We start from the raw sequence: 19991 nt of genomic DNA, 5'->3' as shown, positions 1-19991 counted from the left end.
CTTGGCACGTGTTTCACACGTGCATTTGGAGCCATCACCTAAACCGCGAATGAGAGAGAGAGAGAGGGAGAGAAATTACAGTGTCAAAATGGATAGAAGAAAAGACTAAAGCAGGAAAATTGAAGGGAGAGAAAGAAAACCAGGAAACTGCTTTCGTTGTTTTAACAAAACACTGTTTTTTTCTTCTGTTTTCTTTTATTTGAAATCAAAAGCTTCAAACCAAAAAACATTGCTGCAGAACTCCGTTTTCTCATATCTTTTATCGACTATCTTTCTTTTTTCAAAATTTTCTTGTCTATTTGATTTAATTTCATGAAAATTTTATTGAATTTGTAAATTTCCATTTTTTTTAATTTTTATTTCATGGTTGTTATGAAATGTGGTTTCATGTTCCTATTTATAATTACTCAGGGTTTTGATCTCCATTTATTTCATCTGTGGGGCAAATCCTTTATTTGGTTTTTATTTTTTTTAATTAATTTGTATGCATATTAATCAAGTTGGTTTTGAATTAATACTGCATTATTAAGATTTTTTTGGTTGATTGTTGTTGAAATAATTAAAGCAGAGCGATAATTCTCTCCCAAAATTCTTGCCACTCAAAAATGATTTTGGATTTTGAGTGTTGAAATAATAAGAATTTTTTTTCAATCTTTTTTTTTCCACAATTGGGTATACAAATCTAGTCATGGATCATATAATTGGAGGCAAATTCAAAATGGGTCGGAAGATCGGTGGTGGATCCTTTGGCGAGCTATTTCTTGGTTAGCTCTTTTCTCTTCATGTGTTAACTATGCACATGTGCATACGATGCTTGCAATTTTCTTTTGATTTTTCTTTTGATATAAATAATGTTGGTTTGTGGCATAATTGATACAGGGGTTAATGTACAGAATGGGGAGGAAGTTGGTATAAAGCTGGTATGAGGCTTATCTTAAATTTTGTTGAAATTTCAAGTTGATTTTTTATTGGTTAATGCTTTCTTGTGTTGGAATGTATTGGCCATTGGAGGCAAAGGAAAATTTCTTAGCAATAAAAATAAAATTTAGGGCCAAGTATTCTCTATCTGTGGCTTTTAAGTGGTCTTGGCTTATGCAATGTGCTTTGAGTTGGCAAATTTTTTGGGTTTTTTTTTTAATTTGTTTTATCTGCTTTGCCATTAGCACATTGCTGCAACTTGAAAGTGATGTCTTAAGCTCCTACTTTCTCAGATGTTAACCGGGGAACTATTGAATGTATTGTGACCTATTATTTAGACAATACTGTAGCAGGCAAAGAATTCTTGGCTAGAGATAAGAAATGCCCATCATGATTTGTTTGAAAAGATTCGAGTGCAAAACCTTAAGTCCAGAGAAGTGAGGCCCTTAAAATATAATGTTATCTGTCATATAACTTATGACAGCACTTATGAGTAGATGTTAGATGGATAGCTAGCGTGGTTAAAATTGTTCATCAATTTGTTTGAAAATTAATTTATAGTGAAGTAAGAAGTTGAGGCAGCATCTCAAACTTAATGTCTTCCATTATAGCTAGATTAGTGTAATATTAGACTGCCTTACCCTGTGACAGGGACCTATATCATACTGGGATTGTGGCTGCTCCCACTCTTATCCCAGTCATTATAAGGTAGAGTAAAAACTTCTTCAGGAAGGGCAGGTGTGACAGTTGCTTTATTTAGCATTGCTCATTGTCATTTCTTGTGAAAAATTTGTTTTTTTTTTTTGTCATGAAGCTGTTTGTCATTGAAGCTTACATACTTTCAAGTTGTGTGGCAATGAAACAGAAAGACAACCAATTGAGATCATCTGATAATTTATCTACTTCATTAACTTGGAGCATGTTTAATGTTCTCGGGCCCGCAACATAGTTTTTTTCTTCTCCTCAATTCTCAGGAACCTGCAAAGGCCAAGCACCCTCAGCTTCACTACGAATCTAAAATTTACATGCTTCTTCAAGGAGGAAGTAAGTTCTCACTCTCATGTCACTGAGAATAAATTTTGGTTTTAGCCCAATATGCTATAATTAAGTAATCATTATAACTGGCATATAGACACTACAATTGACTTGAGTGATTGTCTGTTTTGTTGTTTAATGAAGCGGGAATTCCTCAACTCAAGTGGTTTGGTGTTGAGGGTGAGTACAATGTCATGGTCATTGACCTTCTAGGGCCAAGTCTGGAAGACTTGTTCAACTACTGCAATAGGAAGTTTTCCTTGAAAACAGTGTTAATGCTTGCAGATCAATTGGTTTGTATTCACTTGTCTTTTTAAAAAGTTGTTTGCTTAGATAAATGAGTATCCTCTCTTAGAAGTTCTTGCACTAATCTTTTAATTGCTTCTTAGATTAACAGAATCGAGTATATGCATTCGAGGGGTTTTCTTCATCGTGATATAAAGCCTGACAACTTTCTAATGGGCTTAGGACGCAAAGCCAATCAGGTATGTACTCACAGAGGCATTTGATTGATGCAGGACTTGTACATTCTAAAGTCCAACTCATGTTATCAATTTTCATAGCTTGTTCATTGTGCATACTATGCTTTCTGAAAGAGCCTGTGCAATGGAAAAGGGCCTGATTCCTGGTTAATTTTGACCCTTTTCTTGTTTTATTTTTCTTATTCTTTCTTCCTTTGTTAAATTTTAGATCACATATTGCAGAAATGATACTGTTGGTTAACTCATTCTTGTTTTATTTTTTCTTCCTTTCTTCTTTCAATTTTAAATCACATAGTGCAGAAATGATACTGTTGGTTAACTCATTGTTGTTGCTCAAATTCCAATAAACCTGTTCTGATATGAAATGACACTTCAGCCACTATTTTTATCCTGGCTGTTATGTTTTTTGTAGGATGTGTTGTGTGCAAAATAACAGTTCACTCTTTGCTGTGTTGTGAGACTTCATTTTATTCGATCCTTTGCATTGCCTATAAATACAACAAACCATGTCCATGTGATGGATGTGTAAGCCTCGATACACAAGTATAGCAGTAAAATATGTTAATTGTAGTTAAAATCAATAGATAATAATTTATAATAGGTAACCTAGTTGAATGTGTAATATTTGTAATGAGCACTGGACTCATAATATTTAGATCATGGTGCAGTTACTGAATCAGATGTGGAAATAAGCTAATGATATGGTTAGTATTATCTATGTTCCAGAAGTATGTCATACAAGTTTATTATTTGATCAAAAGTGTTAAGTATATAATCAACTGCAAAGTTGTTATGGTTGCGTTTGTTTTGAGAGAGGCCTCATGTTACTTGCACTTATAAATATTGCCTAATTAGAGCATTTTGTTTCTCCAATTCCTAATTATATCGAAATGAGGACATTTTCTTTTTTTTTTTGTTTATCAAGTTACCATATAATTACTGGTTGACTATGCAACAGGTTTACATCATTGACTATGGGCTTGCAAAAAAGTATCGGGATCTTCAAACACATAAGCATATACCTTACAGGTATTCTCTGTGGCTTTCCTTTTTCTTATATTTGTTCCCTCTTTTCTGTGGTAGTATCAGAGGCAGAGCCTGTATCAGCTTTGTTGTTTTCCCTCTGCCATCTTATTTCCTTGTGTAGCAATTTATGTGAAATTTTCATTGTTCAAAGTTGGAAGAGAATGCTGTAATAGATCGATCTTTCATGTGTCGTTTGAATTTAAGGCTGGTTACTTGCCAGGATGGTATAATAGAAAAACATTTATTTGGCATTTAGATGAACTGGCTTGCAAGTTGTTAATCACATGGTGTTCAAATTCTGATAATGCTGGGATTGATTTTGGTTACATTTAATCTCTTTTTAGATGCATAGACAGTTAGCACTTTAATTGGAGCAAGATATAAATTTATGAAAATTGGCATTTACCAGGTTTTTTCCTATAAATATTTAAATGGTTTACCAAAATTCTAGTTTACTTTCTTCTGTGATCTTGTATTGGGACAGTCGTGTTATGGGTTGCTTATATTGTTTTGAATCTTCTGTATCTAGGGAAAATAAGAATCTCACGGGCACGGCTCGATATGCTAGTGTGAACACTCACCTTGGAGTTGGTGAGTAAACTACTCTGTTGGTTATTGAATGTTAATTACTAGACAAAGAATTTCAGATAAATTTTATGTGCATCAAGTTACAATCTAACTGTTTTTTGCTTTTTCTGCAGAACAAAGCAGAAGAGATGACTTGGAATCTCTTGTTTATGTGCTCGTGTATTTCTTAAGGGGAAGGTTGAAAATATGATAGCTGTTATCCTAGCCTTATTTTTTTTTTTTTATTGAACAATGAGAGGTTGTTTATTTGCTGCATCTTCTAAGTTTGTGTACCATTGGTTTCAGCCTTCCCTGGCAGGGCCTTAAAGCAGGGACAAAGAAGCAAAAATATGATAAAATCAGTGAAAAGAAGATGTTAACTCCTGTTGAGGTATTAAGATTTTCAAATCTGACACCTACATGTTGAATTTTGTACCTTTAGTTGTGCATATTGCATTTGTTTCAATATTTAACTCTAGGCTGGTGTCCTAATAATGCTATTGTTTTTGTTGGTCTTATTTTTAGTTCATCTTGTTAGTATTCTACTAAAGACATAATTGCTGAAAATTCTTTCACAGGTTCTTTGCAAATCATATCCATCAGAGTTCATATCATACTTCCATTATTGTCGATCATTGCGTTTTGAAGACAAGCCAGATTATTCCTATTTGAAAAGGCTTTTCCGTGATTTATTTGTTCGAGAAGGTAAATAAAGGAAGATTCTATTTGTTACAGTTGGGTTTGTTCGTGTAATTTCAGAGTATCACAAGCAACTAATCTTTTCATTGGAAAAGTTGTTTGCTATTTATTACTCCTGCCTCCTTTTGCTAGCAACAGCTGCAAAGCTTGTGCTTTTAGGAAACTTACTGTATTCCTGATGTCTAGTTGAGAGCAAAATGTTATTTCTTCCTCGCTAGCCTATTGTGTGGCAATAACAAATGTTGTTTATGCTATAACAAATTGCATGGCCTAGTCTGGTTATTAACATGGGTTACATATGCAGGTTATCAGTTTGACTATATCTTTGACTGGACTATATTAAAGTATCCTCAGCTTGGTTCCAGTTCCAGACAACTGGTCGGCTCTTGCTAGTTTTTTATTGTGAATTTCTTCTTTGCCTTGTATTTTGTATTCATTATTCTGTTTCTTCTTTCTTTTTCAGCAGTCTAGTGGGAAAGCTGGTATAAAACCACAACAATCTGTCGAACAAACAGAGAAGGCTCCAGGTTTGTTCCTTCTGAAGATAGGAACGTATAGAGAGGACTGCTGAGACTGTTTATTGATATGTTTAACTCTGTTAAAGTAACATAAACTTGTTTCTTAAGCCAACTTCTAACTATCAGCTGCTAGATTAACATTTCTGGTAACGGCCATTTAGGATTTTTTTTTTTCCCTTCAGTTTTATGTTGCTAGGACTTGGGTATGAATATCTGATGTGGGTATGTGTCCAGGGATCAGATGCAAATATTTTCCTCCTTATTTGAAGTGGCAAAGTGTCTTACCCATGTCAAAAGAATCCTTATTCAACACAGAGTCACAGATGCTTTAGGGTTATGTGAAAAGTCCAACTATGCATGCATAATCTTTTCATCTGGTAATTTGGCAATCTATTTTGCTTTGTCCTTTCAGAATATTAAATGACTTTCTGTTTATGTTTTTGTTTTAAGTGGTAGGACAAGAGAATCGTGATAGATCTTCAGGTGCACTTGAAGCATTCAGTAGAAGACTTGCTTCTGGTGTCGGACAGCAGGGTGACCGCTTAAAACACAGGACATCAGAGGATGCATCATCATCTAAGGATGCCGTAAGTACTGCAAACCAAATAGTGCTTCACTTTTGTGCTTGCACATCTCCTGAATTCCTCATCTGTGATGCTAAATTCAGATGTGACTGTCCATCTTTTTCAGCGATCTTATTCAGAAAGAGGTCGAACTTCTCGTAATGGCAGTGTGTCAAAGAAGGCTGTTGCTTCGAGCAGCAGGTTAAGCTCCACTGTTGCAGGCAGTGAGAGTAGATCAAGTTGGTTGTTCTCAAACAGTAGTCGTGTATCTACCACCCACAGAATTCATTCTAGAGCCGAGTCCAAAAACTCCCATGGCACTGCAACAAAAGACACTCATAATGATCAGCTCAGAAGCTTTGAGAACCTCACCGTTGGCACAAACAAGAGCAAGCGATGAACATTAGTGCTATACATTTGGTAAAAAATGGTGCTGCCTTATTCAGGGCAAGTGATCATTTTCCATTCTGCTTCGCGTAATCACAAAAAAACCTAAATTACAATACACTTTGCCCATTCGACAAAACTCATAGACGCCATATTCATCACCATTCCCAATGATCTGTTCTGAAGTAGTTCTGTAAATTCATCAGGAAGAAGACACAAATTTACCCAGAAACTGGTGGACATTTGAGGCTAGTCTTCCTTATAGGATTGCAACTATGGGTAGAATACTGAGTGTCTGCAATCTTCATGTAGCATTTCTATTGCACTTGTATGTCAGTGTACCTCATGGGGTGCAAAATGGCCTCAAAATTATCAGATTTGAATAAGATTTGAGAAATGTTTGCCTATTGTTGATCCTGCTTTGTTTCAAAATTATCAGATATGAATTAAGAATTAAGAAATGTCAAATAATTTATTTTAGTTTGACTTAAATTAGGTCAAAATTTTCAGCTTGAATATTAAAAAGAGGCCTAGTGGGTACCTAAATATTTATTTTAGTTTGAATATTACAATCATGATGCCACTTAGAGCCTCAAACTTATCACATAAGCATTGTTTGGTTTATTTGTTAATACTATTATTTTTATTTCCCATCGCCATCCTTTGTTGCTGCCGTTACTATCTAAACCCTTATTGTCAAACTGGTTGAAATTTACTTAATTTCTCAAAAAATATCTCTTAAAATATTTTAATAAAAAATAATTAAAAGGTATTATTTAATTAGTTTAGAATTTTTATGATGTGAATGTGTCAAAGTTACTTTTAAAATAATGGAACTCAGGTTGTTCTTTGTTGCAGCTTCAATAATAATTCCATGCACTAATTAATAATTATCATATCTTAATGTTTTGACTAGCTTGACTAATATTTGTAACAAAATCTAATGCCCCACAATCCAACAACTTAAAATTTGTTATTCTTTAATTAATTAATTATTACACTGTGATTATGAATTCAATGCAATTTAGAATTTCATGATGCATGGCAGAACATTGTCATTAAGGCCATTAAATATAAAATCAGAAAATTTTAACTTCATTTGATTATAGACATTACCCCATGATTATATTGGAAAATTCGTATTTTCAATTTTTTTTCTAAAAATAAAATATTATATGCATCACAATTACTTCATCTAAAAAGATTATTTTCTTTCGTTTATTTTTATTTATCATAATTAAAATTTTTTTTATTTAAAATTATTTATTATATTTAAAAAATTAAAAAATATTAATTATTTTTTAATTTTATTCTTTATTTCATTAAATATAACAATAAATGTTTATAAAAATTATTTTAAGTAAAATAAAAGGTAATTTGTATGCAACATTATTTTTTTTTTTTAAGTAGACCTGATAATCTCAATTATTGTTCAATTATTAAAAATAAATTAAAAATCGGTGAAGAAAATTGACTAATAAATTTGTGTTCACAATTCACATGTTTCGGCACGTGACCAATAAGGCCACCTGTCCCATCTCTTTTAGTTCAACCATATTCAGGTGTTATTTTACAGAAACACCCTCACACGTACGCACTCTGTCCCTCCTTTACTCAAATCTCTGCATTTTCATAGCTATCTCCCATTGAATCGCATTCATCTCCATCTTCACTTGCACAAAAGTTTTCCCTCATTTTCCTTTATTTTCTCTTCCTCCAATCACCTCTTCTTCTCAGAGGAGGACACCAGGAGAAAACAATTGTTTCATTTTGTAAAGATCTAGGGTTGCATAGCCTTCCTAGACCTCCAAATCTGAGTTTCTTGATCGTGTTTCTGTAGACATATATCAAATTTAAATTAATCTAATCTCTGTAAATCCGTTGAAAAGTGAAAACTGAAAAGTTTAGAGAGGTCTGTTTTGGAAGCTGGGGTTCGGCGATCCTTATGTTTGGCCTGTTTCGATTTGATATAAATTATGGATACTGTTGGCGATGTGGCGATGCTGGATGCAGAGTTGTTGCAGCTGCCGGAGGTGGCTCCTTTGGCCTTCAAATCGTACCCGGACTTTGCACAGAAGCTCTTCGAGCAGTGGCTCGCGCTCCCTGACGCTAACCGGCTGGTACCTTTTTATTGTTATGCACAAATTGCCTCTCACAACTTGATATGGTATCGGTGGTTTAGATTTGTTAGTCATCAATTTCCAATTGCTTTCATTATTTAATGCCTGGTAGAGTTCTTGTATTTTTTTTTTTTCTACTTTGGTAGTTATTTAGGTCAGTCTACGGTGTAGACTCAGTACGAAAAGGTTGGATAAGTAGGAATGATAAGGGTTGGATAAAATTACCTGTGCAGTTGTTGAGGTTCATGAGGAATGTGATTGCTACCGTGACAATGAAGTGCCCGAGGAAAATTATAGTTATGGTATATGGATCTTGTAACTCTTTATCCCATGTCTGGCCCCAGATTGAAAATAAACACGCTTCATCAATTACTTGTCACCTTTGATGTTGAAAGGTTGAAGAAGGAGATGCGGTAGTCTTCCATTGATTTAGCTGTGGATGACTTCTAATAGGCTGCTTTTGGTTCAGAGATATATGGTAGTCATGAATTCTGTTTTGAGCAGATTATGTGGGTTGCCAGGGCCTGGCATGTTGACCTTGCTGATACTTTGTGATTCTGTATTTGCTATGGCTGGATGCCTTACTATGCTGGAGTTGTTGGCATGGTGGCATTTTAGAGGAAGTTGACGAGGGTTATGCTTATTTCTGAATTTCTGCATGGAAATTTCTTAATGAACTGGGTTAGTGTTAAATTGGTTGTACAACAGTTAAAGGATTAAGTTAGGGTTTTATTTAAATCAGTGAAATAGTGATCACAAGAAATATATAGAGAGAACTATAATATGAAGAACATGGGTAGTTGAGGAGAGTGTTTGGAATTTTCTTGCCCACTTTTGTGTTTAACATATCTTTCCTGACACATGCTGTGTACATTTGCTGATAACAATGTTGAAACACCTACCCTGTCTAGCTAGCTTTACATTCACTGTAATTGTAGCAACATGGTTTAAATACCTTTTTCCTTTCCTCCTTTTGTCAATTCAACAAGCTGTTATAACTTATAACCCAGATAATTCTTCAAATTGTGGATTTTATAATAAGAGTGATTGGTTCTAGGTTGAATCTTGTATCAAATCTAGAAATATGTATAAATGCATCAATTTGGTACTATTTCTTGACTATGTTATCGTGCTCAATTTTATATTTATCTATATGCATGTATGTGTATAGATAGTGATGTTGTTCTCCTCTAATGTGTGTTTGGATCATGGATCTTGGATCTGCAACAACACAAAGAAACACCGGTGGGCAACCTCTTTGATGCTTAAGTCAGTGTGAGAACTGATAAGAGATTAATGGATTCAAGTTGAGATAAGTGTAGTTGATGGCCCCTTTATATAGGTCTTTGTTTTAGTCTCCTGCTAGGACTAGGAGTTGGTATTAGATTGGGACTTGGAGTCCGGATATAGGAGTCCTATGGATGGTAGGATTGCAAACACAACAATATCTCAAGATCCTTAACACCTGGTAACTGGTATGAGTAATGTGTGATGGACTGGGCGAGAGGATTTTGTCCGGGTATGTTAGTCGGTATATGGATACCTGCCCATCAGAGCCATTTTTAGAGGCTATAGTATCAAATAGATAGGTTTACATGAATTTAATTTAGGAAGAAAAGTTAGAGAATATATATTTTTCTGTTTTTTCTATCTTGAAGCTTGAAGCGAAAAAGTTCAACTACACTTGAAATTCCTTGCTTGACATTTTTTTGGTATGTCATATGGTTTTTGTATCAAATCTAGAGTCTAACAGAAGTATGCAAGAAAAGTCTAGTAAAAATATGTGACTACACATTTGAAGAGGAGGATGAAAGTTTGTTTAACAAGCTCCCTTGGCTTAATTTTTACCCATTTTGTCCCTTGTTTTGATGTTTACTCAACTCCAATGGGTATTGTTAAGATCTAAGAATTAGAGGTAGAAAGAAGAAAGAGAAGGGAAGAAACTATCTCAAAGGGCCACGTCTTTTTTCTCTTATTAGTTCTATAAAATAAAAAATTACATATTTATATATAAATCTCCTATAATTACTCTACTTTATTAGGAATATAAATCCTACACTAAATAACTCTACTAATTAGGAAAATAAATCATATTTATTTAGGTACATGAACCCTATGCTAAATAGGAATATAAAGTTGACTTTTTATAACACTCCCCTTTAAAATTGAATCTCATCAATTTCAACACTCCCCTGTGATAACTCTCATTGAAGCCAATAACCTCCTCACAACACAAGACTCTGATAACCATCTTGTTACAAAACTTCTCTTAGAACACTGCAACAAGTCTGGTGATCCCTTAGGTTTAATAACACAAAATGACAGTAATGTACCAAATTCAGAAACACTTATACAAAGGCAAGAACACAAAAACACAACTCTCTCCAAAAGCGATGCCTGTTAGGAAATATCAACACAAAGCAATTCATTGGGCTGCTTGCAAAGGCAGTGACGGGGAGGAAAAAGACGAAACAGTTAGTGAATCTTTACCTAAATGACTCACATGACTGCAATACAATGGTTGTCCAAATTTCAATAAACCTTCAAGGGAGTTTCAAAATGAGACAGCAACTAAGAATTGCTCAAAACGGGCATCCTCAAAATTTTTCCAACGTTGGAGGGGAAAAAAAAAAGCTAAATCCAGACCTCAAACCTTTAAGAGTGCTACTAAAAGTAACCAGAAATTGAAACAGAGATTCGAAATCCATAAATTGCTCAATCCCAGCAAAAGAATGCTGTTAGAACCAAAACTAGCAATTGTATTCACTGAAAAGGAAAAGATCTGAAACTTCAAATTGCTATAATCACTTTTGATGCTTCACAATTCAAGTCACAGTCTACAATCACAGTAATAAGTTCCCAAAATGCTCTAACACAATCAAAATTTCAACAATACTTTTTAACTGAAACAAGTTTCCACAAAATCTTCCTAAAGGTAACAGGGTATCAAACTATCAAAAAACAAAAACCCACAGAATATCTAGAGAAAACCATACCCGTTCGAGAGCACAAAGGTTTACCAGCGGCAGAACATCTCTGAATCACAGAGCAAATGGCTACACTAGAAACCTCTAGGCGAGGCTGATAGTGGAAGCCGGAACAGCACCTTTGGCAGACGCACCGCCGCTCACCAGCATGTGGGGAGATGGTAGAAGACTGATCTGGTGCGTGTAGGCTACTCCCTTGAAATCCGGTGGCCGGATTTTCAAGACAGGCCGGTCTGTGGCTTGAGATTCTCAGGGGATGGCGGTGAGACAAAAATATCACCCTAAATGGGTGACCCAGAAATCTTAATAGGGTTGTGTTTAAAACAGGAAGGAAATAAATTTCCCAGAAAAGAAACTAGATGAGGAAAACTCAAATTTGGACTTTGATACCATTTTAAGAAGGAAGTGAAGATAAGGAAAATATCTCAAAGGACTACATCTTTATTCTCTCATTAATTCTATAAAATAAAATATTACATATTTATATGTAAATATCCTATAATTACTCTACTTAATTAAGAATGTAAATCCTACCTGTGAGGAATATAAATCCTATGCTAAATTGGAATAAATAAAATTGACTTTCCATAATACTCTTTCTTAAAATGGAATCTTATCAATTCTAGGAATACCACATTAATTGAACTTTATCAATTGTCTTGTGGATGAAAATTTCTCGTCTTTTCTGGACTTATAAATTCTGGATAGCCATGCAATTTATAATGGAACTTTAGAAACGCTGAATTTTTTTTGTCTTCTGAAAATTTTCTATTAAACAATATGGAGCTTAATCCAGTACTATTAAATACCTGGTTTGATCACCCAAATCACTTTTCCTTTTTAAGGAGAGGCTATATTACTTTGTCTTATTTCTTGCTTTTCCAATTTTTTTCAGCAGTCATGGGAATGTCTTAAGAGTATGGATCATACGATTGCTTATTGTATTTTCCACCCTTTCTGTGTAGGTGACATCGTTGCTTAATGATGCTAAGGCAGGGGCTCCCTTGAATGTCTCTGGAAATTCTTCTAATGCAACTGCTACCACAAGCAGTTCTTTACCTTCCATGTTCCCTGGAGGAAGTACTCCCCCTCTTTCTCCCAGAAGTACATCTGGTTCCCCTCGTATAATGAAACAGAGAGCTGGCCCTTCTAATTTAGGTTCCCCTCTAAAAGTAGTCAGTGAGCCGGTAAAGGAGTTGATACCTCAGGTTTGTAAAAATTATTTATTATTATTTTTAGAATAATTATAATTGCATCAGTGTTATATTCTCTTCTTTGGATTGCTGTCTTTGAATTTTGTGTGCTAATATTGTTTCCCACTTAAGTTAGCTGATCTATTTAATATAAAAACTTGCAGTTTTACTTTCAAAATGGCCGTCCAGCTCCAAGTGAACTAAAGGAACAATGTTTGTTAAGGATCAATCACTTTTTCTATGGCCGCTCAGATGGGCTACAATTGCATGGTGAGATATGCACGAAACTTGTCAACCTGCTGTATATCTAGGGCTGATATTTTCATTGTTTCTTTTGCATGTTCAGAATTCAAATCTGTCACCAAGGAAATTTGCAAGCTGCCCTCATTCTTCTCCACTGTTCTTTTTAGAAGGATTGATGTTAATGGCACTGGTTTTGTGACAAGGTAATTAGCAGGACATGTAATCTTGGGGAGGAATAAGTTGTATATTAACTGCTGTTTATTTGATCTCTGATGATTTTCCTGATATTTCATGTTGTAAATACTTGAGATCTCTTGCCCATTTCAATCACCATTTTATCAGAATCAATTTATTATTGAATACTTGAAGTTACCTCTCTGCTTTGGAAAATGGAAGTTTTTTCTTAACTTCCCTTTTAGAACTAATGTTATTGACTTCAATAACCATATTTATTAATAGTTAGAGCTGGTTGGTGAAAGTGTTATGGAAATTGGGGCCTATGGTGATGATGAGAAATTTTGTCATTATTTTAAGCAACCTGAGAATTTTGTGGTAACATATTTTTGAGAATTTTTTCATCAATTGCACAAATTAGAAATAAATGAACATTATAGGTTGATCATCAACTGTTATAATTTTCCATATTTGCTTTCTATTTGTGTCAGTCTTCGCAAACAGTATATTTGATTTGTCAGCTGAAGGTTGTTTTCACCTGTGTTGTAGGGATGCCTTTGTTAATTGTTGGCTAAACGGCAGCATGCTGACGATGGATACAGCGACTCAAATGTTTAAAATTCTAAAGCAACCAGATCTCAAATACCTCACTCAGGTGTGTCTGTTTTTGTTTTTATATAACTTTATTTGTATATGCTTGCACATTATAAATTGTTGCAATGGTGCCTTTTTTTAATCTATATTGTTATGAAACCTTTGCCAATTTTGGATGTTATCACCATAATTTCTGTTCTACTTAATGTTTAGGATGTTTTGAAATTGATAACAGGAAGACTTCAAACCTGTGCTTCGAGAACTTTTGGCAACTCATCCAGGGTTGGAATTCTTACAGAGCACACCAGAGTTTCAGGAAAGATATGGTTTGTGCTCTGATGAGCTTTTGATTGTCCATTCAACTGAATATTATAGATATAGTTGATTTTGATTGGTACTTGGTAGTATTTACATACACAGACACATGAATATGTTCAAATTAATGAGGTGCTGGTTAAAGCTTTATCTTAAGTGGTTTTGTGCCACAGTTATGGGGAACCCCAATGGCGAAGCACCTTAACACAGGCATTTTTTTATGGGAATCTGTTCATGGTATTTTTGGTTATTCCATGGACATCGAATGAAAGGCCAAATATATAAATTAGTCCCTAAACTAATTGATAAAATAATATTGCACCCTTGTATCTTTATTTTTGATCTATTATGCCCTTCAATTATATTTTTTGAAATAAATATGCATGATTTTCCCAACTCATCAGTAGATGTAGCATTATTATGAATGCTATACCTTTTATATGATGCACTTTGATAACTTAAATCCTTCCTCTTTACAATTTTCCAGCTGAAACTGTAATATACAGAATATTTTACTACATAAATAGATCTGGAAATGGTCATCTTACCCTCAGGGAGCTGAAACGTGGAAACTTGATTGATGCAATGCAGCATGCAGATGAAGAAGAGGACATAAATAAGGTTTTGAGGTTGGTATCCTGCTTAAGATTTGATGTGCCTAAAGGAACACAAGTTTGTCATAGATTTTCTTCAACCAAACTCAACTCAAGTGAGACTAGGCTGAGTTGAGTTGTAGGGAACTTTTCTTGGCAATAAGCGTGTAAACTAGGAAATGTTCCAGTTGTCATATAATCTGAATTGCACTTGCAAAATTTCATGAAACATATGCTGAGAAACATGCGTATGGTATTAAATTCTCAATGATAATACTTTTTTTTTATGCATCTTGTGTACAGGTACTTTTCTTATGAACATTTTTATGTGATATACTGCAAGTTTTGGGAACTGGACATGGATCATGATTTTCTGATCGACAAAGAGAACCTGATCAGATATGGTAACCATGCACTTACATACCGGATTGTTGATAGGATATTTTCCCAGGTTTGTGTCAGTGAGATGATGCTTTTGTACTTCAAGCCCAGTCACCTGCTACCTGCATAAAGAAAATGTCCTATTCAACATTGCATATTTCAGTCATTCCCTCATCTTTATATTCTGTATTTAATCATATCTTCATCATTATTAAGTTAAAGATCAAAGATCTGATTATGTTTAATATCATTCTAGGTTCCAAGAAAGTTTACTAGCAAGGTTGAGGGGAAGATGGGATATGAAGATTTTGTCTACTTCATACTGTCAGAGGAGGACAAGTCGTCTGAACCTAGTCTTGAGTACTGGTATATTTGCATATCTTATTCTGTAGATTTAGGGGTACTATTGTAAAATTTATGCATTAATAACAACAGTTTTATTCACCTACTAAATGTTGGAATATTTTCATCTTATATCTGTTTCATTGGTGAGATTACTTTGTGAGGTGTTATAGTTTAGTCATGAATTCATTATTGAGGATGAAATAAAACCAAATTAAACATATTGTGTTGTCCAAAATTGTACTAGGGAAATGACTTTTGTCCAATGCAAGTTAATAGTATAATAGAAATAAAACATCTATGAACTTGGGGAATGTTTATGCAAAACAAAGAAATGTGATTTTCTAATTGTGATCATTGAGGGATGGTAGTAGGTAGGGTGAGAGGGTGTTGGGTAGATTAATAAGTTGTTTTTGGTCATTGTTTCCAATTTGTCAAATTTGATAAACACAGTTTGTAAGTATTATTATTCTTCTTGTTCCATTATCACACTGTTAACACACAGCTATATCATGTTGTTTCTCGAGGAAGTTAACTTTGTATATCACATTATGTGCATGACTATTTTGCTTTTTTTAATAGTTGAGGAGAGTTTCTGCCATTGATTGCATATATTTAATGTCATTTTTCTTTCTTAGGTTCAAGTGCATAGATTTGGATGGAAATGGAGTTCTGACACGAAATGAAATGCAATTCTTTTATGAAGAGCAGTTGCATCGAATGGAATGCATGGCCCAAGAGCCTGTGCTGTTTGAAGATATATTATGCCAGATAATTGACATGATTGGACCAGAGGTTTGCTCTATGCTCTTCTGTAATTTTATGGGTAGTTCCACTTTCGGATACTTGTAGGAGCCTGTTGAAGGAAAAACTTAAATGGTGGTGATTGTAAATATGGTTAGCTTTTGCCACTGCAATGCAACACTTAGAAGTGAGGTTTCTTGCAACCGCTGGCATGGATTTTAAAGTGTCATGGCTAAGGCTCTAAGCGAACTCAATGACTAACTGTTCCTTGATTTCCAAGAAGATAGCATATACTGCGCATAGTTAGCCAGTAGGATCTGATTTCCTGTATTATTGTTCTAAATGCACCATTTTTGTAGATATTCTGGTTTTCACCCTTGACTTTTTCTTGCATGCAGAACGAGAGCTATATCACATTAAGTGATTTAAAAGGTTGTAAACTTTCAGGAAGTGTGTTCAATATCCTTTTCAACCTTAACAAGTTTATGGCCTTCGAAACCCGTGATCCATTTCTGATTCGTCAGGTGTGCGACTCAATTTATATTTGTTGCTCAAAAATTAATTTAGAAACTATTATTACAGTATAGTGCTTGGAGACTGTTGGTAATAGACTTGGTGACATTGTAACAAACAGGAACGTGAGAATCCAACATTGACAGAGTGGGATCGCTTTGCACATAGGGAGTATATTAGGCTGTCAATGGAGGAAGACGTTGAAGATGCATCTAATGGAAGTGCAGAAGTCTGGGATGAATCACTTGAGGCTCCATTTTGAGGTTCATTAGGTAAACCACTTTGATTTATGCAGTGATGGTTTTATTGGTGGCATAAGATTTTATGCATCTTTCTGCCCACACTCAGGCACTTACCTTATGGGATAGTGAACCTTATGGATTGTATGTGGTGTATTCATCTCTTGGAATAGCGGCTGCTGTCTGATATGAGTTAGTCACTGAAAGAATCTGTTGTTTTCACTGATTATGGCTGTACTTACTTTGGAAAAGAGGACAATTTTGTTTTCAAAACTTACATTATGTCAACCTTCATTGTTGCTGTTTTCTTTGGCAATACCATCAGCATTGCTGCTATCTTACCCAGTCTTGTGATATAGTTCTTTGACGCCTATCTGTCAACTTTCTTGGTGTTCTGTTTTCCCTCAAATGTGTTACCAGGCTGAGTCCTGACTGGTTTGCTTACCAGGAATTTTCATATCTTGTTTAGTGTGGTGCTGCATTTGCCTCCATCATGCGAAGCATTTTTCCTTTTTCATTTTTTTTCCTTTTTGGGTTAGATTCAGTTTTCTGTCGGATTGTTTCTACTTGATTTATCAATTTACATTTTGCCAAAGGTTCTTGCATGAGCGCTCCAAATTCTTCTACAGAGATTTAAGGGAACAGTAGACTCAAAGGATATTCTTTCCATGGGATGTGGCAGCTGTGACCTGTGAACATTTTTATGGGAAAGTCCAAGCTTTCTGGGGTGGAAATGTATCTTTACCAATTGCCAGCCTACAAATTATCAAAGCCTTTGTGTGCTTACTGACAAACAATGAGGAACATTGCAGTGGAAGTGCTGATTCATGATGCTGAAGTTACTGGAAAGGAGAGGTAGTTCCCCAGAGGTGAGATTTTGATTATCCAGGTTGGAGTAGCTCAAACATTTACTACATTTTTTATTTATCAATTTGTAAGATATAAATATATTGTCAAGGTCTTTCCCCTTTTAATTTAGAAGTTGGTTCTTTTGATGCTTTTTGTCTTTACGGTAACAACTTGGGTGCTGGTTAGGCTTTGTTATCAATTTTTTGGATTGTCATATATCAATTTCTGCGTTTATAGGGCTCTCCCCTTCACTTGATGTATACAAAATGGTAGCATCATGTTGTCTGTGGAAAACATACAAGTTTCTATTTCAAAATTTTAAAAGCGGCAAAAAAAAAGTTGCCTTTTAGCAAATGCACGTTTTAGTTCGGATTTATTTGTTTGTAGAGACATGACAGTTGGATTTCGGAAGTAATTGTGTAGAAATGGAATTTTGGCCTTGTTTGGTTGGGGTAACTTAATTCAAGAACTTCAAATTCTCGCTAAAATTTGGGGTTAACTATTAGCCTGCCTTTATTAACTTTCAATGTTCTCTTTGGAGCTTCATGATGTCTGGTTGTGTGATATGTGATTCTCTTTTCAAAAGTATGTTGCTCGTATTTCTGAATTTACTTCTACTTGTTTGTAAATATCGGAGAAGGGTAACTATGGGCTTTCAAGCGTGAAAATTATTGTATTGTTCAATTAGATGGATCTTGAAATGAGTCGAGGATTTTCATTGTCATGTAATTTCTTTAGTGCGATGTTATTTTTTTTTTCCTGATTATTTATGATGCAAAGGAAAGAAAAAAAGGAATGTGTCCGCGTTTCAAATGCATAAGCTAGAGTTAATTTCGTTGCCAATGTATAAACATAGTTAGAGAAAATAATTATTTTTTATTATTCAATCGTAATATTGAATTTATTTTTTAATATTTTAAATATACTAAAATTATTAATTTTCTTTCCATGTGTGAAGATTTTGGAGTCATAAGAACTTGAGAATTTTAGTTTACGTTTGGTATCATGTAATGGAATAAAGTTATAATGTAATGCAAAATGTTAAGCATTAGATTTTTTTTATTTTACTAATCAAATTAGTAATAAAATTTTAATATATAATGTTATTTTATTAAATATTATTTAATTTAAAATTATTAATATTTTCACCCTCACTACTTGGTTACTAACTGTGGTGGTAGCAGTGATGTGGTGGTGGTGGTGGTGGTGGTGGTGGTGGTGGTGGTGGTGGTGGTGATAGCAGGGTTGGGATGAGAGTAGTGGTGGAAGCAGAATTGGGGCGAGAGTAGTGATGGCAACAATGGCCAAATATTAGTGATCATGATAATAGCTAAGTATTGGTGATAATAGTGGTAATGATGATAGTGATCAGGTGGTGGCGGTGGTAGTTAGTGGTGGCTAAGTGGTAACAACAATGATCAAGTGGTGGCTAAGTGGTAATGATAATGGTGATAAGGTGGTGGTGGTGGTGGCGGTGTGGCGGTGGTAGCGATAATGGGGATAAGGTGGTGGTGGTGATGGTGGTGTGGTGATGGTAATGGTGATAGTGGTAGGGTAGAGAGGTGGTGGTAGTGACAATAACTAGGGGGTGATAGTGGTAATAGTAGTAGCTAGGTGATAAAGGATAGGGGTGTGCATGGTTTTGGGGAGTCTCGAATCAATTGAAAAATCATACTAAATCAAAATTATTTTGATAATTTGGTTCAATTTTAATTTTTCATTAAGAATCGAATCAAAATCATACCAAAATCAAATTTATGTATATTTTTTTACTTTTTTAGATGTATTATATATTTTTAATTACATAATTATAAATAATTAAAATATATATTATATGATATGCTTCATACTTACTAAAAAATATATTATATGATATATTTATATTAATAACTAATTTAAAACTTAAATGATAATTTAAATATAATTTTTTCTAAAGGAATAATTACAAAAAAATTATTTCAAGAATTGAGAATTGTCGAAATTATATCGAACTGGAGTCGAAATCAAAAAAATGAGAATCATACTAAATTGAAATTGAAATAATAAAGAATAAAATTAGAATCATACTAAAATTTTAATTCATTTCTAATTCCTAAACAGAGTCAAAATTAAATAAAAATTCCACTCCCAATAATAATAATAATAATAATAATATTAACAATAATTGTGCAAATATAAAACAAGCAATTATAATTTATGAAGGTTCATAAACTTTTCGTAGTGATAAATTATCATGTTCTTTATCAATTGCATTTTTAGTCCATTTCTCATTACCCTTTGCAAGGACATCGCCAGTAGGCTAAATAATTGGAGAATTTCGATGATAGTAGTTATACAAACAAATTTTAGAAGCATATCTTCTGGTGGAAGTCTATTATGGCCATAGAAGGGAATATATAGCTGTTACAAGTTCATGTTGGTCTTTTTTTTATTTTATTTTTTTAACCATATTACTAAAAATATAATTATTGCATTATCTAATTATATTATATAATTTATATATTAAATA

General features: G+C 34.1%; 2 protein-coding genes across 9 annotated transcripts; both read left to right on the top strand.

Moving 5' to 3' along the window:
• Positions 1–24: 24 nt before the first annotated feature.
• Positions 25–6602, top strand: LOC110643245 (casein kinase 1-like protein 10). 7 transcript variants are annotated; one of them, XR_009148761.1, is made up of 14 exons: positions 25–764; positions 880–920; positions 1893–1962; positions 2098–2246; positions 2343–2438; positions 3394–3464; positions 3991–4052; positions 4163–4226; positions 4335–4419; positions 4607–4733; positions 5032–5105; positions 5194–5279; positions 5696–5832; positions 5936–6084. XR_009148761.1 is itself a non-coding variant. In XM_058146676.1 (14 exons), the coding sequence occupies exons 1-14, from the start codon at positions 689–691 to the stop codon at positions 6206–6208; spliced, it is 1380 nt and encodes a 459-aa protein (XP_058002659.1). In that variant the 5' UTR covers positions 40–688; the 3' UTR covers positions 6209–6602. The 7 variants fall into 7 exon arrangements, 4 of the variants coding, with proteins under 4 accessions (XP_058002659.1, XP_058002658.1, XP_021651250.2 ...); XR_009148762.1 differs by having other exon boundaries at positions 28–764; positions 5191–5279; positions 5702–5832; XR_009148760.1 differs by having other exon boundaries at positions 28–764; positions 5191–5279.
• Positions 6603–7786: 1184 nt separating this feature from the next.
• LOC110643243 (serine/threonine protein phosphatase 2A regulatory subunit B''beta) lies at positions 7787–17733 on the top strand. 2 transcript variants are annotated; one of them, XM_021795547.2, is made up of 13 exons: positions 7787–8315; positions 12268–12510; positions 12660–12765; positions 12842–12941; positions 13462–13567; positions 13742–13832; positions 14309–14450; positions 14718–14865; positions 15052–15161; positions 15776–15932; positions 16280–16405; positions 16516–16666; positions 17230–17733. In XM_021795547.2, exons 1-12 carry the CDS (start codon positions 8172–8174, stop codon positions 16654–16656), a joined length of 1614 nt encoding a protein of 537 aa, XP_021651239.2. In that variant the 5' UTR covers positions 7787–8171; the 3' UTR covers positions 16657–16666; positions 17230–17733. The 2 variants fall into 2 exon arrangements, 1 of the variants encoding a protein (XP_021651239.2); XR_002492596.2 differs by lacking the exons at positions 16516–16666; positions 17230–17733 and adding an exon at positions 16040–16191 and having other exon boundaries at positions 7794–8315.
• The last annotated feature ends 2258 nt before the right edge of the window (positions 17734–19991 follow it).

Source organism: Hevea brasiliensis, chromosome 5, assembly GCF_030052815.1.
Source record: "Hevea brasiliensis isolate MT/VB/25A 57/8 chromosome 5, ASM3005281v1, whole genome shotgun sequence".
NCBI classification, from domain to species: domain Eukaryota; kingdom Viridiplantae; phylum Streptophyta; class Magnoliopsida; order Malpighiales; family Euphorbiaceae; genus Hevea; species Hevea brasiliensis.
Note: the sequence above shows the minus strand (reverse complement) of the source record. Positions and strands in the feature narration are given on the sequence as shown.

What these genes read in the sequence shown, in the direction of transcription:
- LOC110643245 (XM_021795557.2), top strand. Translation starts at nt 689, where the DNA reads ATGGATCATATAATTGGAGGCAAATTCAAAATGGGTCGGAAGATCGGT. An exon ending in TAATGCTTGCAGATCAATTG is followed by an intron (nt 2,247 to 2,342) that starts GTTTGTATTCAC and finishes ATTGCTTCTTAG; the next exon opens with ATTAACAGAATCGAGTATAT. An exon ending in TGATTTATTTGTTCGAGAAG is followed by an intron (nt 4,734 to 5,031) that starts GTAAATAAAGGA and finishes TTACATATGCAG; the next exon opens with GTTATCAGTTTGACTATATC.
- LOC110643243 (XM_021795547.2), top strand. Translation starts at nt 8,172, where the DNA reads ATGGATACTGTTGGCGATGTGGCGATGCTGGATGCAGAGTTGTTGCAG. An exon ending in GACATAAATAAGGTTTTGAG is followed by an intron (nt 14,451 to 14,717) that starts GTTGGTATCCTG and finishes TCTTGTGTACAG; the next exon opens with GTACTTTTCTTATGAACATT. An exon ending in TTGATAGGATATTTTCCCAG is followed by an intron (nt 14,866 to 15,051) that starts GTTTGTGTCAGT and finishes ATATCATTCTAG; the next exon opens with GTTCCAAGAAAGTTTACTAG.